The 15,561-nt window shown below is 40.1% G+C and overlaps 1 protein-coding gene across 1 annotated transcript; it reads right to left on the bottom strand.

Annotated features, from left to right (window-relative positions):
* Nucleotides 1–4,073: 4,073 nt before the first annotated feature.
* On the bottom strand, nt 4,074–15,093 carry LOC135473451 (cartilage matrix protein-like). The gene is made up of 7 exons (XM_064753301.1): nt 15,046–15,093; nt 12,962–12,986; nt 11,068–11,643; nt 9,828–9,914; nt 8,273–8,836; nt 5,053–5,088; nt 4,074–4,714 (listed from the first exon to the last, which is right to left on the bottom strand). The coding sequence occupies exons 1-7, from the start codon at nt 15,091–15,093 to the stop codon at nt 4,074–4,076; spliced, it is 1,977 nt and encodes a 658-aa protein (XP_064609371.1).
* Nucleotides 15,094–15,561: the final 468 nt, after the last annotated feature.

Here is a 15,561-nt window from a genome sequence, read left to right as displayed (position 1 = left end):
GTCATTATATAACCCAAATATTGTGTCAATGGAATCAATTGTACAAACAATCTAGGGTCGGACATGCACAGTGTGGGAGTGAAAAGCAAAAGTGATGTGTCCAGCGTCCTTGTACTATAGGCCGATGGCTGGTGTCATGTTGAGTGTCTTCAGTCTGATGCTTCAATAACAGCCCTTAGACAGGCGGCTTCTGAGTAACTCGCCAACAAGGGATGCGACCAAAACTGTTGTGTAGTGATGGCTGCGTCCAACCCATGCAAGATTCATAACTTCACCAAAAAGGTCAGTCAAATCAGCCTTCATAACTGCCAATATTTAAGTAGTTATGCTTCAAAAATTTGAAATAGGTAAAAGGCGATGGTTTCACATTTTCCAGTTACTGTTTCACAGGTTAAAAAGCACCAGCATATTTGCAGCATGAAGCGCATATACAGCTTTATTTTTCTCTGCTCAGGCCGATATCATCGTACTTTACAGGACAAATTATACCATCGTAGGCCTACTTTATGGAACAAATTATATCATCGTACTTTACAGGACGAATTAATTACAATGGCTATTTGCGAATAAATATCAAATTCTGCATGGCAAGTCTGGTAGGCACAATTAAGTCATCATATAACTACACTGTAAAAAAATAAACTATATACACAAACAATAAAATAATATCTATATATCCATATATACACACACTTGTATACACTATACAGTTCATACATAATAACAATGGATTAAGGTAAATATATAGGCGGGCATAAAAATACCAGAGTAATGTAATCCCGATGTCTGAATTGAAGGCTATAATTTCAATGCGGGTACCACGTATACGTTCAATAGCTCTGTCAGTGTTGGAGTATTTAAAAATTTACGTGCACTCAGCGCCATATCGTCCCAGTGAGACTTATATAAAACGGACGGATGTTTGGAGAAAATCAGAAGTCAAACCGAGCTACACGGACAGGAACTAACGTTTATAAACCCACTTTACTTAAGTACCGTATTCTCCAAATGACGACAATGGTGTTCAAGATAACACATGACTTGTCATTGTTTCAAGGTTCGTAAACGCCTATTTTGGGTACAGGTCGTACATGGTGTACTCAGAGTCAAGGTCCTTTATGCTCGAAAATGTAGAAGTACTGGCTCCAGTTTCACAAAGATGTACATGTACGACAATCCTTCATGTAGGACAATGGTACGGTAATGGTGACGTGCAAAATATCGCACGACAAATGTATGGTAAAAAACATGTCGTATACCGCTTTGTGAAACTGGATCTTGGTCCGTGCTCTTTGCCGGTAATGTAAGGTGGTTATATGGCCTTCTCGTAATCGCAGAAGCCCACTTTCACAAGAAGAGCTTTTTCACACAGCTTTCTTGGCAAATGAAATTGTCTTTTGGCGGTATTAAGCTACTAAACCTAGGCGAATTCCCGTTATGCGAAATCACAAATTTGAGAAGTTTTGAGAAGTATGGCACCGGTTTAGACCATGGCTATAAAAAAGTATTTCCCAGATGGCTCATCATGAATTGAGCTGCGATAAGTTCATTTCTTCGTAAATCAATTTTTCAAAACTACTGTTTTATGTCACGCCATCTTATGACTTTATGAATGCGACATCATTTCCCGAAAATAGTTGCGATGAATTAATGAAGCTTTGTAAAAGTGACTCCTATTATTTTGAAACTGAAGGCACTTTAAGAGTAAAATATATAGGCTACTGCTTGGTTAGAATCAAAGGGGTCTTATTTCTGTCGGACAGATTTAAAGGAATACACAATCGATGCTGATTGGCTGACAGAGGAGATTGGGTTTCCTGGGTTAAACCTTGCAGATTCGGTTGTGCTTGAATAAATCTGCCATACCTAAAAGTCAGCTTAGGCTAGGCAAAGCCGGGATATGCCTATCTCTCACACCAGCCAGTCGGAATCGATTCTGTGTCCCTTTAAGCTCATATCCTCCTAAATATCACATTAAACAGGTTACTTATTCCGGTATGGCATGTAGCTGCAAGAATGCAAGAAAATTCATCGGCAGAAAAAAAGAGAAAACATCACAGCAAGGAATATTAATATTGCACATGTAGCCTCTGAATAACCTCATTACAATTTCCTCTAAACACAGTTTGAGGGTACAACAAAGTGCTGATTCGGCATTGATCTAAATCATACAGGTACCAGAAATAAAGAAATGCCAAGAAAGACTCCATCTGTGGTGTAACAAAGGTCAAGTCACACATCATCAGGTCTGAAATAGGCCTAAAGGTCAAGTGAGATTATCTGTCCTGTAACAAAAGTCAAGTCACACATCATCAGGTGTGAAATAGGCTTAAAGGTCAAGCGAGATTATCTGTCCTGTAACAAACGTCAAGTCACACATCAAAGCGTCTGAAGCAAACGTTAGGCCAGCGTTCATCAGGCTTGAAACAACTGCGAGGCCCCTGTTATTAGATAATTTCAAAGATGTCTGCTACAAACGGTATACTCTTCTACTTGATCACAGCTGCATTCCACAGGTCTGCTAAACTTAACCGCACATATACATAACCGGAAGTATGATACAGGGGAAATCTTTGCATGGAATGTCGACAAAACTATGTCGCAAAACAGAACAAAAATCAATGGGTCTGAGCACTGTGCGCATGCTCTTCCTTGGAGTCCCCTAGTGGTGGAATGTTGTCACACATTCATGATCCTCCTCATCATCATTGTCTTGGTGCACAACCTCTTATACTGGACAAAATTGTGACGGTAGCTTCCTCACGTCATCTGCACTGGCAGGCACGAATTCAAGGGTATACTGAAAAAAATATATATATAGAGATTGGATGAAAAGATTCTGTAATCGTTAAATTAACTCAAACAAAACATTACTAGATAAGGACCAAATCTACTTTTGTCTGATGTACAATTTCTTCTATTTTACAAGAACGTGTAGTCTTGAAGCAATTTATCAGAAATAAAGAACCATATTTCTCAGCTTAGTTCTGATGTAATTTTTACTAGTTGATGACAGCTGAAACACCCAAGGACTGTAAACTGCTACTACTGGATTGAAATTTTGAGTAGGGATATAACTTGAACATGTCAGGGGAAGTAACTCTTACAACCATAGATATGTCGAGAACGAAAAATTGCAAGGTAGGCCTATTTACACAGTACAAACGCTGAAAGAGAGGTGTCCAAATGGTCATATTTATTATCTACCACTGAGCGGCTCTATAAGTCGATCGGCCTTTTGGTTGTTCAACTTTTTGACATCCAATCTTTTACCACTGGCCTCACACATTTTAACATGGGCCTCTGATCAGTTAACACTGGCCTCATACCTCTTACCATTGGAATCCTATCTTTTAACATGTAGCTCTCACTTATTGAGTGCAAGGTATGAAATCGTATATGTGGAATTTCCTCGGTATTGCAAATTCGCACTTATTTATTTATTGGAATGGTGTTTAGCGCCTCACTAAATTTTCTACTTGTATAACCAGTTTGTTTATGAGTAGAGGAAAACCGAAGTGCCCAGATTAGACCACCTTTCATCTTGAGCTTATTACCGAAGCTGTCGTGAGCTTATTGTGTCTATCGTCATGTTATTGCATGCACAGTCGTCATCTTCTTGCGCACACTGTCGTCAGCTTATTGCGTGCGCTGTCGTCACCTTAAAGTGTGGGCTGTTGATTGCCTATTGCGTGCTGTGTCGTGAACTTATTGCGTTCACTGGGGTGACCTTATTACTTTCATAAAACCTGGACTGAACTAACACATAGTGTGTCGTAGCATCTCAACCACTCTCCCACAAGCCCTTACTCCTATGATATAGTTATCTATTTATTTATTTGATAGTAGCATAACGCTATATAAAATAATTAATTAGTCACATTACAAATCGAAACTTACTACGGCTTCTGCGCATCCTCCACAACACATGAAAGTGAACGCGGTTGTCAAAATGAAATGTCGTTCAGAACAACGACGTAAATCGCCAATCATACATATAAATTAAATTCGTGTCAAACTGAGACCTTTGCAGTCCTTAAGAGAAGGTCGTGACGAATTCAGAACAACTACGATCAAAGCCAAGATTCAGTTCCGCCTCTAGATTCTAAATGATGAGGTTTGCAATGACCAGTCTCAACCAGTTGTTTGACCTTACCATCACATAGTCTCCTCAGCACTTCAGTGTTTGAGTCCTTAAGCTGCTCGAAGCTGGAGAGTCTAAGTAAATGTTTGTCGGTGGGGGAACTGCACATCGAGGAAATATCATAATCGTCGGGTCCGGGACCAATTGCAACCACAAACAGCTCCACACCGTGACGTTTGAGTCTGTGGGCCTCCTTCAGGGCCTCTCGTTGCTTATCCAAGGCACCAGTCACAAACACAACGGCTATTCGGGGAACATCGGCTCGACTGCTGACCAGAGCCGGAAAAGAATGGTGCCTGATCTTGTGGAGAAGGTGTGACATCTGAGGCACAACGGCGTGATCCAGCGCATTAGTGAAGTCTTCTTTGCTGAAGTTTCTGTTGGAGAATGTTTTGCCTCTATAACTGGGACAATCGTTGACCAACAGATCCACGCGGATTTTCTCAGAACCCACGTCTAAACTCTTCACAACATCTCTGACGAATTCTAGAACCAGTTTCGTTTCACCAGACCTCAAGTCATTGGATTCCAGTCCGAATATTAGATCCATTTTAGGCTGTCTGGAGCAAACTGTTGTGTAAATACAAGAATGAGAAACACTCTTCCGAAAACAAAAACTCAGTCATTACGAAAACGTGATTGTGTGAGATGGTTGCTTCAGCGTACAGCTTCGCTTCAGTGGCCGGATGTCGTTAATTTCGACTGCGGCTTTAAGTTAGGTGGTTTTCCAGATGCCAGAGAAGGGTAATTATAATTATAAGGGCTATTCTAAATCATGTTCTTACAATTGAATGTATACTTACATCTTTCCAGTTTCAGACTGAGATAAATTGAAATGTGAAGACATTAAATTTGAGACCAATTATTTTATATTTTTATATGTGTACTGTCAATATTTGTTAACTTACCCGCGGCATCTTTCTGTGGGGATGTTACTGGGTTCACTATACAAAAATAAAGTGTAACGAGTGAGTCAAGATGTGTGCTGATAAGTTGACCAATTGATGACAGAGCGATGACTGCACGTGATCTGGACGATATAATGTAGAGAAGCTGTAGCAGTCAACAACACAGTGGGAGCTCCGGGTCTATAATATGTAGATAACGTTCAAAACAAACCACCAAAACCACTAAGAAACTACATCAAGTAAGAAATAACGACGGACAGTTATCAATTATATCCAAAAGACCTTTCACTCATAATGAGGAATGTCATCTCTGAGGATGACAGTGGGTTTCCCCCGATTTCCTCCCACTGCAATGCTCACCGCTGTCATACAAGTGAAATATTCTTGAGTACTTTGTAAAACACCAATCAAATAAATACATAAATTAATCAAAAGACGCAGGGAATGCTGTGCATACATTTAATCAGTCTCCAATTCGTGTACCACAGCAGTATATTAGTTGGGGTTAATAAACACATTTATACCAGTTACGTTTTAGCGGCAACTATATTCACATATTCAACTGTGTGGTTTTATTCAACAACAATGCAGCCCCTAGGTCCATATTAAGCTGAAAGACACGGTGATAAACAGGACCCATTTGTTCGAAAATGTATTAGCAGTTAAGACCGGCATTAACTTTAGTCTGGACTAAAGTCCATTTGTTTTATATTAGGTAAAGACAGGTATTAAGTTTTAAGCCTGCCTTAAACTTTTAATACACTTTTGAACAAACGGTCCCAGAGCGCATGACTCTTGAGATTCTGTCTATATTTACTTTACAAGAAAATTCCACTCAGTGTATAATTTATGAAACTTTGTTTGATTGTTGAAATTGTTTGATGGAATATCTTTGAAACACTTCGTTTTGCAGTATGAGTTTGGGACGTGTGTTTAAAATTTAAATATCAATCAAATACCACTGAAAAGAGTATGCATTTCCTCGAAGGTGCATGCCATAAACAAAATTCTAATATGTACCTCAAGGTGATAAATTATAAATAATAAGTCAGCGCCAACATCCACTGTGGGCGACTTCATTTTGCCTAAGAACTAGTCCTGAAGTCTTCTGTGTTAGGAAGAAAATTGCCGTCGGAAACCGCCGAAGTGCAGTTCGTACATTTCCGGTAGAACTCTTCTTCCCAGAAGGTAGGAAACAGTAGGGGGCCTCCGTGGCTCAGTTGGTTAGCGCGCTGACGCAGCGTAATGACCCAGGAGTCTCTCACCAATGCGGTCGCTGTGAGTTCAAGTCCAGCTCATGCTGGCTTCCTCTCCGGCCGTAAGTGGGAAGGTCTGCCAGCAACCTGCGGATGGTCGTGGGTTTCCTCCGGCTCTTCCCGGTTTCCACCACCATAATGCTAAAAGCCGTAGTATAAGTGAAATATTCTTGAGTACGGCGTAAAACACCAATCAAATAAATAAATAAAATAGGAATCAGTACAGTTCGTTTTCCGCTTGACGATCGGGAAACCGGAATCTTGGACGTAGGTTACGAGTTTACACGAACAAGCCGGCAGTTTAACGACTCTCTTTGGCTGAGAGGCAACACACCACCAGCACAAATTACAGGGTGTTAAAGATGGAGGTGGCATGGACTCAGCGATTTATGCCAGCTTTGCAGTTTTCAGGCTTTACGTGTATGGCGAGGAAAAATCGCGAAATTATGCAGCTGGCACCACCAGATAGAAATAATGTGCTCTTTTCAGCACATAATGTCATGTTTTTAAGTTTTCTTCTCCTTTAAAATCGTCCACATATATCACACAGTCAGAATTTAGCAAATGCTACAAAGCCAAATGACCGGCCCCGATCAATAGCACAGTTGGTAGAGCGTCCAGCATCTGGAGCGGCAGATCCAGGGGCAGTCCTGGATCGAGTCACACCTAAGACCTTAAAAGAGAAGTTGTAACCTCCTCGCTAGGCGTTCAGCATGAAGGGGATCGTGCAACGACTGGTTGATCCGTATCAGTATAGTGGCTCGGGCGGTGTGGCTTACTTGCCTTCGGTAAGGCGTTTTTGTGAAGCAGCTCGAGATAAAAGAGAGGTGGAAATCCGTCCCGCAACATGGAGGCCCTCTAAGGATTCCTCCGTCGTCATATGACTGAAAACTTGTTAGGTACGACGTTAAACCACAAGCACTTACTCACTCACTTATAAGGCCCGATGGAGCAACCTTTTGTATATTGCTATCGGCTGCAGGAAAGGATAATATATATATATATATATATATATATATATATATATATATATATATATATATATATATATATATATATATATTTATCACGCGTGGAAAGTTCGTCAGTAACTTGCCAAGGGTTGGTAGTTTACCGCGAACATTCCAGTCCCCCCCCCCCAGCCCATAAACAAATTTCCAATTTAGTTTCCACATCCCCACTTTCCATTTGGTGTCATCCCCACTTTCCATTTGGTGCCTATGTTAAACAAAATGGGAGGCCACGGTTAAAAGTCAGAAGGAACACAGTTTGACCTACTGATTGACAGACCTAATAGCCTAAATAGCTAATAAATTTAGCGATCATTATACTTTTCCTCGATACTGCATTGTAGGATGCGGATGGGACTGAGCGCTCTTCACGCAGATTTATTTACCAATGGCCTTTCAGATGACCAGTCTTGTCATAAATGTAATTACAAATGTGAAAATTCTCATCATTTTCTTATTGAATGTCCCGCATATGCCGCTCAAAGGAAGCACATGTTCGACAGGTTTACTAAAACGATTTCTCCAAATGCTCACTTATCTATTTTCCTTCCGCATTGCTCAAAACATATCTCAAATATTTTACTTTTTGGATCAAATGACCTATCTCTTGAAGACAATAAAACCATATTCTGTTCTGTGCACAAATTCATTCAAGATACTCGAAGATTTATCCATCGTACTCACCAAGTAGTTCAAACAAGCTCCTTTTAAGGTACAAAGTGCTAAGACTGAAACCCATTCCTAAATCTGTTATATAATCGGTACTTAATGAAGTATATGAGTGTGTGCAGTATTGGATGCCTATGTGTATTGTAAATATTGTAAATATTTTATTCTTCACTATCAAGTTTTGATTATATAAATGTATGATGTATATAAGTTTGAGGAGACCCCCTAGTGACCCATGGGTTGTGGGATATCCTCAGTAAACAAATAAAGAATTAAATTACTTACCATCACATGTCTTGATGGCCAAGATGTCTTGTATGGACGTCAGAGCATCGTAGTTATCCAACATGAACACAAAGTTCTCATCCGGGTCACTCGCAATGTCTCGAAGCTCCATTTTATCCACATTACTCCCGATTCCAATGGCGAACAGGTGCACGCTCTCCTTATGCGCCAGGCGGGCTTGTTCTCTTGTGGCATCTACGTCCTGGGATTGCCCGTCAGTTAGTATTATACCGATATGGGCGACATCTCTGCGTGCTACCGACTTGGCGAATCCTTTTTCCCTCATGTACCGAATGGCTCCGGCAGTGTCCGTACCACCAGTTAGGTACGGCACACCGGGGATGGCACGCAATAAATCCCTCTGTCTCTCGTAGGTGTTCAGCATAATTACTGGATGAACTCTGTCGCTGAAGACGATAACACCTACTCTTGTACGTGTCGGCCCAATATCAAATACCTTAATAATGTGCTCCATGAAGAACTGTTGTTTTTCAAAGTCTGGATGCCAAATACTGCTGGAGGCGTCCACAAGGAAGAAAACTTCCGCTGGTTTGCCACCACAGTCTGGAAATATTAAAGTCAAGTTCACAGTGAATTCAATGAGTAAAGGCTTGACTCGCCGTACACATGTTATATTTATCTGAAGTGCTCGAAGAAAAATGCAGCGCGAAGATCCTAGGATGGTTAAAGACTGAAAACTTTTATAGTGCAATATTTAAAAAATATATCTATTAAAATATAGATCTCGCTGGCCCAAATAATACGACCGCTGACTCGATGGGATTATAAGGTCAGTGACCAGTGAGGTCGTGCTTCGAGCTGTCACTTCATCGGTTGAGGGTTTAAGTCAGGGGGGTTTGTTAGGTACATGCGAATGTCGAAGGTTTCCTCTATCCGTATAAACCTGACCACCTTTGTATACGATAACTGAAAAGTTCTGGCATAAACACCAACCAATCTAATATGTAAATAAAACAAATCTGTACCTGGGACAGGCTGATTTCAGGACAGACTCCATATTCACAGATACAAAAATGTTAATTACGACGTAAAACCCCAAGCATACATATTCATGAAAAAGTCGAATTAATTTACTGAAAGTGTTTTGCTGGTGAAATTCAAAGCTTATATCTCAATTACCTCAGTTTGATTGGCTGATTTTGTTTAATATCTGGCGTTCACAGCATGCATAAGTGATAGACAGATGCAAAATAGCTAAGGTGGCTGACGCTAGCCGTCTTGTGTCACAGAGTGCAGCAAAACGCAGTGCAAACTATCGTTTCATTAATCACAAAATACTCATGTTTGAAAGTGATGCCTTGGATTGCTGTTTAGATATCACATTCACATTGTAGATGGCATGGACGGATGGGAGGGCGGACAGAAGGACGGACCAACAGACGGATAGCAACATTCAAAAGTCTTTCTTCTACTTTGAATTCGCGGGGAGGGACAAGTTGTAAATCTCTTTGCCAAATGTTTCTTTTTAAATCGTCATGGCAATCAATCCACTGACTCAAATGTTTGTATTAAATGTATTGATGAGAACACTTACTTTGCGGGGGTTTTGGTGGTAAAACGATATCTGGCCCAGTGTCATCTTTGTTGGAGTCAGGATTGGCGAAATCCCGTTTTGGAGTGGCTGAAACGGAAACGTCCTGGATTCTTCATTTACTGTTATATATGCTGCATATATTATACACACCGCCAGCCCATAACATTTTATGCATGGCGGAACTAATCTTAAATACCAGACCACACTGCGTGTAATCTGTTCAGGAAATAAATCATGGCATATCGTATGTTGCTTTTACCACCGTCGTTCTGGTTTTTTGCCATGATCGTTCTGGCTTTTGTCAAACTGCATGCATATATAAACCATCTAAGAATACCGAGTGCGGCTGCACTGGATAGTTGTGTCATGTAGGCCTATATGTATTTTTTAGGTAGAATATGATACGGACACTATAAACAATTATTGAGATATATAATTGGCATGATGAACTAACTTTAGTAATATGCCTCTCATTATTTTCTTATCAAAGGGCAGTGATGCATCATTAATTAGCCTACATGTACTGTTCCGCGCGTGGGTGGTCCAGCACGTGGCCACCATAATGACCACCGTGAGGGGGCTGACTCCCCAACATCGTGGATGTCAGCTACCCTGGGTAACAATGAGGTTGTGTAACAGTCACGATGGCTAAACTATAAACCACAGGTCTGGTGGGTTGTCCAATATATTTACCCCGATAATCGAACGTTAATTGATAGCTAAAGTTATATATTTGACACAGAATGTGTTAAAAGCAAACAAGGCCTTTTTTCTCTTCAAATCAGGGTACATATATGCATTTAAATCTATTGAGCAACATTGAATCAGTCAAATGAATAAATCAGCGAACTGATTGCTCTGTGAGTGAATCGATCAAGAAATCAACGGATTAATGGATTAAACAGTATGTGGAGTAAATGAATTGAAAAACTAAATGAATAAATATAATTAAGGAAATAATTTGACACTTGTTTATGTGAATTTCAAGCTGGACATATTTTGTGCATAATTATCACAATATATATTTATTATGCCGCTATCGTCCCGGTATATATACAGATGAAGACACGTGGATTAATGCATTAATTTAAAAGCATACAATATAATGTCCGATTATCCCCAAAACGATGTCGGTACTGAAAAAAACCCATTAGATTCAAATGTTGAGTTATTTATTTTGCGGAGCTAGTATACATTAGTTAAAAAAGCTAATCAGTTCATTAGTGGGCTTAATACTTACATGTACGTTCACATATTCGAAGCGCCAGTTTATCCTTGATGCTGCTCAACCCGTTAAAATCGTCAACTTTGAAGAGGTAGCGACGGTCAGGATTACTGGCGATGCTCTCTAGTTCGTCCTGGTCCACCCCAGGCCCCACCCCAACCACGAACATCTCCACCCCACGGTATCTTGCCAGGGATGCCTCTACTGCCGTGGCCGTCGTGTTCTGTGAAAGTCCATCCGTGACAACCACTATGAAGTGACTAGCTGTGGCTCGGGACCCCCTGGCTTCCTGGAACATCTGGGTGTAGACGTAGCGTATCGCGTCGCCCGTGTAGGTGCCTCCGCCCAGGTATGGTACCCTCATAATGGCCCTATTCAGGGCGGCCCTCTCCGTGTGGTAGTTCAGATGGAACTGTAGTCTGACCTTGTGACTGAAGGTTACCAGCCCCACCCGGAACCCTCGTCCCCCCGACCTTATGGGTAGCTTGCTCATAACATCGCGCACAAACTCGAGCTGCAGGTCGAAATCTGAGTGCCAGATGCTGTTAGAGGAGTCGAGAACGAAGACGATGTCACCGGGACGACAGAGGCCTATAATTGTGGTGTAAACAATGTAATTAATGGAAAGTTTAGCTCATTTCATGGAACAACGTTATTTTTACAAGAAATTTGTTCCACCCAACCCAATCGAATCGTGCCTTCATAATTTTAAATTTTGACTTCTTCCTTTGATTCATTTCACTGATGTTTAGCATCGTGCAGAGAATTTTTAGCTATGGAAGCGTTTAGGATTTAAAGAGGTCAACCAGCTCCCTTCTTTAGGTATCTTGCAAACTCTCTAGCCTCCAGGAAGCCGTCGAAGCAGCGAGAGCTGGATTCGAATAGGTGACTTGACCATATATTTAAATTGCATCGAAAATTACTTGAAAGTATGTAGCTCCTAACTTTTTATTTTGCCTTCATTTTTTCGGTCGCAACGATAGTGCTGAAAAGTTGCCGATGTGACGTTAAGCCATAATCATTCATTCATTTTTTCGAGCAATACTTTATTGAGCAAACAGTGGTAGAAACACTGAGACCAAAAGTTTTCATGCTCTTTTTCTCCATGGCTGCTTGTCTTGACCAATCAAATGGAGACAGGAAGCCCGCGAAGCTTACAAACAATAATATTCTCTGTGGTACAAAAGGATTTTGAACTAGTCATTTCCCGTTCGAATTATTGCTGTCATCATGCGCTAAATGTATTTAGTTACCTGGTACCAACTGATACAATCGTCCCATGACTCCAGGTTTAAGGGGACACCATGGCTGATATTTTTTCTAAATGAAACGCATCCGTAAACGTTCGTCATGGTTTTAGCTTGTTTTAACCATGTACCTATAGGGTTAGTGACGCAAATAACCATTTCCTGTACGGTATGTGTGGCTTTTCGGGCTAAAATGCTAATATATAGTTTATGACTTATAACATATAGCGGATGTATATATGGTTCGATATGGGGCTATTAAATATCATGTGAGCTCAAAACATGTGTGCATATCCTCGTGTCGCTTTTTTCTGTTCTGTCTGAAGTGCTTGTACTGGTATGCAAATTTATGAGAATACAGTAAAACTTCTTTCTCCCGACGATAATAATACATGGTGCCCAAACCAACCCTATGTCTAAGTGATTTGGACTCAAAGATTAAATGTTTCCTCCCAACATAATGCTGGCCGCCGTCGTATAAGCGAAATATTCTTGAGTACGGCGTAAAACAACCAATCAAATAAATCAGTCAAATCAAAGATGAAATCGTGTCTGATTTATACATAGGCTGATTTGTTAACTCGAACACATGTGCTCTTCACCTTGTTTATTAGGTATATTTCTTGTATTAGCTATTTTATCGCCGTGGGGAGTATACATACCATGGTGGCGCTGGCCCGTGCTTGCCTGTAGAAGAAACAAGACACCATTGGAACAATATGTAAAGGGCTTTTTAGATCAGATATGAAAGTCATTCCTGTTAAATGGACTGAAGTTATCACATCGCGTAAGCTATTCGTGACAATAGACCAATATACAGCAACTGAAATTCATTTCGGTATCTAGGCATGGAAAAAGATATTTGTGTGTACCAACCGTTAACCATATATTCACAAAAATAATCTGTTAATTTTAACAGAAAATCTGTTTCTGATGAAGCTAGACTGTATTCTGTTATTGTAGCAGATTGTTCTGTTAAATATAACACTCATATTCTATTAAGTAAGCATAAAGATTCTGCTGAACATGACAATATTGTGTTATAATAACAGAATACATTCTAGCATCACTCATACATCAGACTTTCTGTTAAAATTAACAGATTAATTTTTTGAATGTAGTGGACGTTCTGGGTTGGATTAAAAGATTCAAAGATTAATCTCCAGCCCAATTTCCAAAAAAAACGTCCCACCCAAACCATCAAACAACTAAAATGTATATGAAGTAAGCAGTATGGCTGAATTCATTCAAAGAGAACTGTTACCAGTTTTTCAGTGCTGAGGTAAAGACAAAACGAATGTTGTAGGCCAATGTCACATAAACTGAAGGTATCACATGTTATGTAAGCCCCTTACGCGTAGACCACTCGCATTTGAAATTCATTCCCGTCACATAAACTGCAGTTATCACCTTTTATCAGTTACTTGGGTCAATGGATGTAGGTCAAAAGTAACTAAAATCCATTACTGTCAAACAGACTGCAGTATATCACCGCGTATCAGTTATTCGTGGCAAAATATATAGACCACAAACAACTGAAATTCATTCCCGACACACAGACTGCAGTATATCACCGCGTATCAGTTATTCATGGCAAAATATATAGACCACAAACAACTGAAATTCATTCCCGCCACACAGACTGCAGTATATCACCGCGTATCAGTTATTCATGTCAAAACATATAGACCACTAACAACTGAAATTCATTCCCGACACACAGACTGCAGTATATCACCGCGTATCAGTTATTCATGGCAAAATATATAGACCACAAACAACTGAAATTCATTCCCGCCACACAGACTGCAGTATATCACCGCGTATCAGTTATTCATGGCAAAATATATAGACCACAAACAACTGAAATTCATTCCCGACACACAGACTGCAGTATATCACCGCGTATCAGTTATTCATGTCAAAACATATAGACCACTAACAACTGAAATTCATTCCCGCCACACAGACTGCAGTATATCACCGCGTATCAGTTATTCGTGGCAAAATATATAGACCACAAACAACTGAAATTCATTCATGTGATACAAATAAGAATTATTTATATCGCTTAAATTGAGTTCTGTGTCACTTATAAATAAAATTAATAAATCAATATTATTAATAAATGAAACTCCCTCCTATATCATAGAGACAGAAGCTGTTTTTTTTTCACCTCATACATGTCACTCAATACACGCAGACCATTAAGCAGCTGAAACTCCGTCATGTTCCATAGACTCAAGCTATCACCTAATACATATTTCTCTTTTCACCTAGACCGCTAAGAGACTGACATTTATTCATGTGAGGCAAGCTTAATTATTTTTGAGTATCCTCGAGTTGACCGTACCACAGCCGGAAATGCACAACGCCATTTCGCCAATATAGTCGCCAGATCAAACCCAGGTTTGGTTAGGCTGTAGCATTAAGCCAGGAAGTTTGTCAGGCAAATGTCGATTGAGATACGGTGGCTAGACTTCCGGGGTCTTCAAGAGGTCCCCTTTTCTCGTGTAAAGGAAATATTCTGGACTAACGGCGTAACACAAACAACAAATAAACAAACAAACAAACAAAAATGAATGAATAAACAAATAAAATAAATAAATAAATAAATAAGTCATTCTAGGCATGTGTTATGTCATTACCCCAGGACAAGAGAACTGTTACAGTACAAGCTATACATTACCAGTCTACATTTAAATGAACCCTAACCTTGAGTGAAAAAACTAAACAGATTACTCACCACTATGATGACAATTAGCACCGCTAAAATCCCCCCAGTTTCTCTCATGTTGCGCTCTTTTTGATGGTTAGCAAAGTGATTGGGTATTCGGTATATCCGAATCTCTTATGTAACTCCTAATCCTGTGTGTATAAGGTTTTAACGCTGCTGGGTAGGGATAACTGTTGTTTAACTGAAGTGAAGAACACCTGTCGGTTTATATGTGTGATTGCGCATGATTAAGGTGGGTCATGCCTATCCAGTCACCACTCTATACACCACACACGCCTTCGATAACTCGGACGACCGTGGGAAACACGATCGGCAATTTCCGTACTCTCCCCGCCCATATATGGCTAAACTCGGAATGCTTTACACGTCTCGACACACATAAATACAAATATCGCGGAGATAAGAGAAAAAAATAACATTGACTGATACAACAGGAATGAGGTTAGCGGAACTTATTCAGCCACTGTTAACATGTAGATAGGGTAGGTTATCAAATCTGAATATGATCCCTGCTGGGTTGTGACT

The sequence above is a fragment of the Liolophura sinensis genome, chromosome 8 (genome assembly GCF_032854445.1).
Source record: "Liolophura sinensis isolate JHLJ2023 chromosome 8, CUHK_Ljap_v2, whole genome shotgun sequence".
NCBI lineage: Eukaryota > Metazoa > Mollusca > Polyplacophora > Chitonida > Chitonidae > Liolophura > Liolophura sinensis.
Note: the sequence above shows the minus strand (reverse complement) of the source record. Positions and strands in the feature narration are given on the sequence as shown.

What these genes read in the sequence shown, in the direction of transcription:
- LOC135473451 (XM_064753301.1), bottom strand. Translation starts at nt 15,093, where the DNA reads ATGAGAGAAACTGGGGGGATTTTAGCGGTGCTAATTGTCATCATAGTG. An exon ending in TCGAATATGTGAACGTACAT is followed by an intron (nt 9,915 to 11,067) that starts GTAAGTATTAAG and finishes TTTCCGTTTCAG; the next exon opens with CCACTCCAAAACGGGATTTC. An exon ending in GGCCATCAAGACATGTGATG is followed by an intron (nt 5,089 to 8,272) that starts GTAAGTAATTTA and finishes ATTTTTGTATAG; the next exon opens with TGAACCCAGTAACATCCCCA.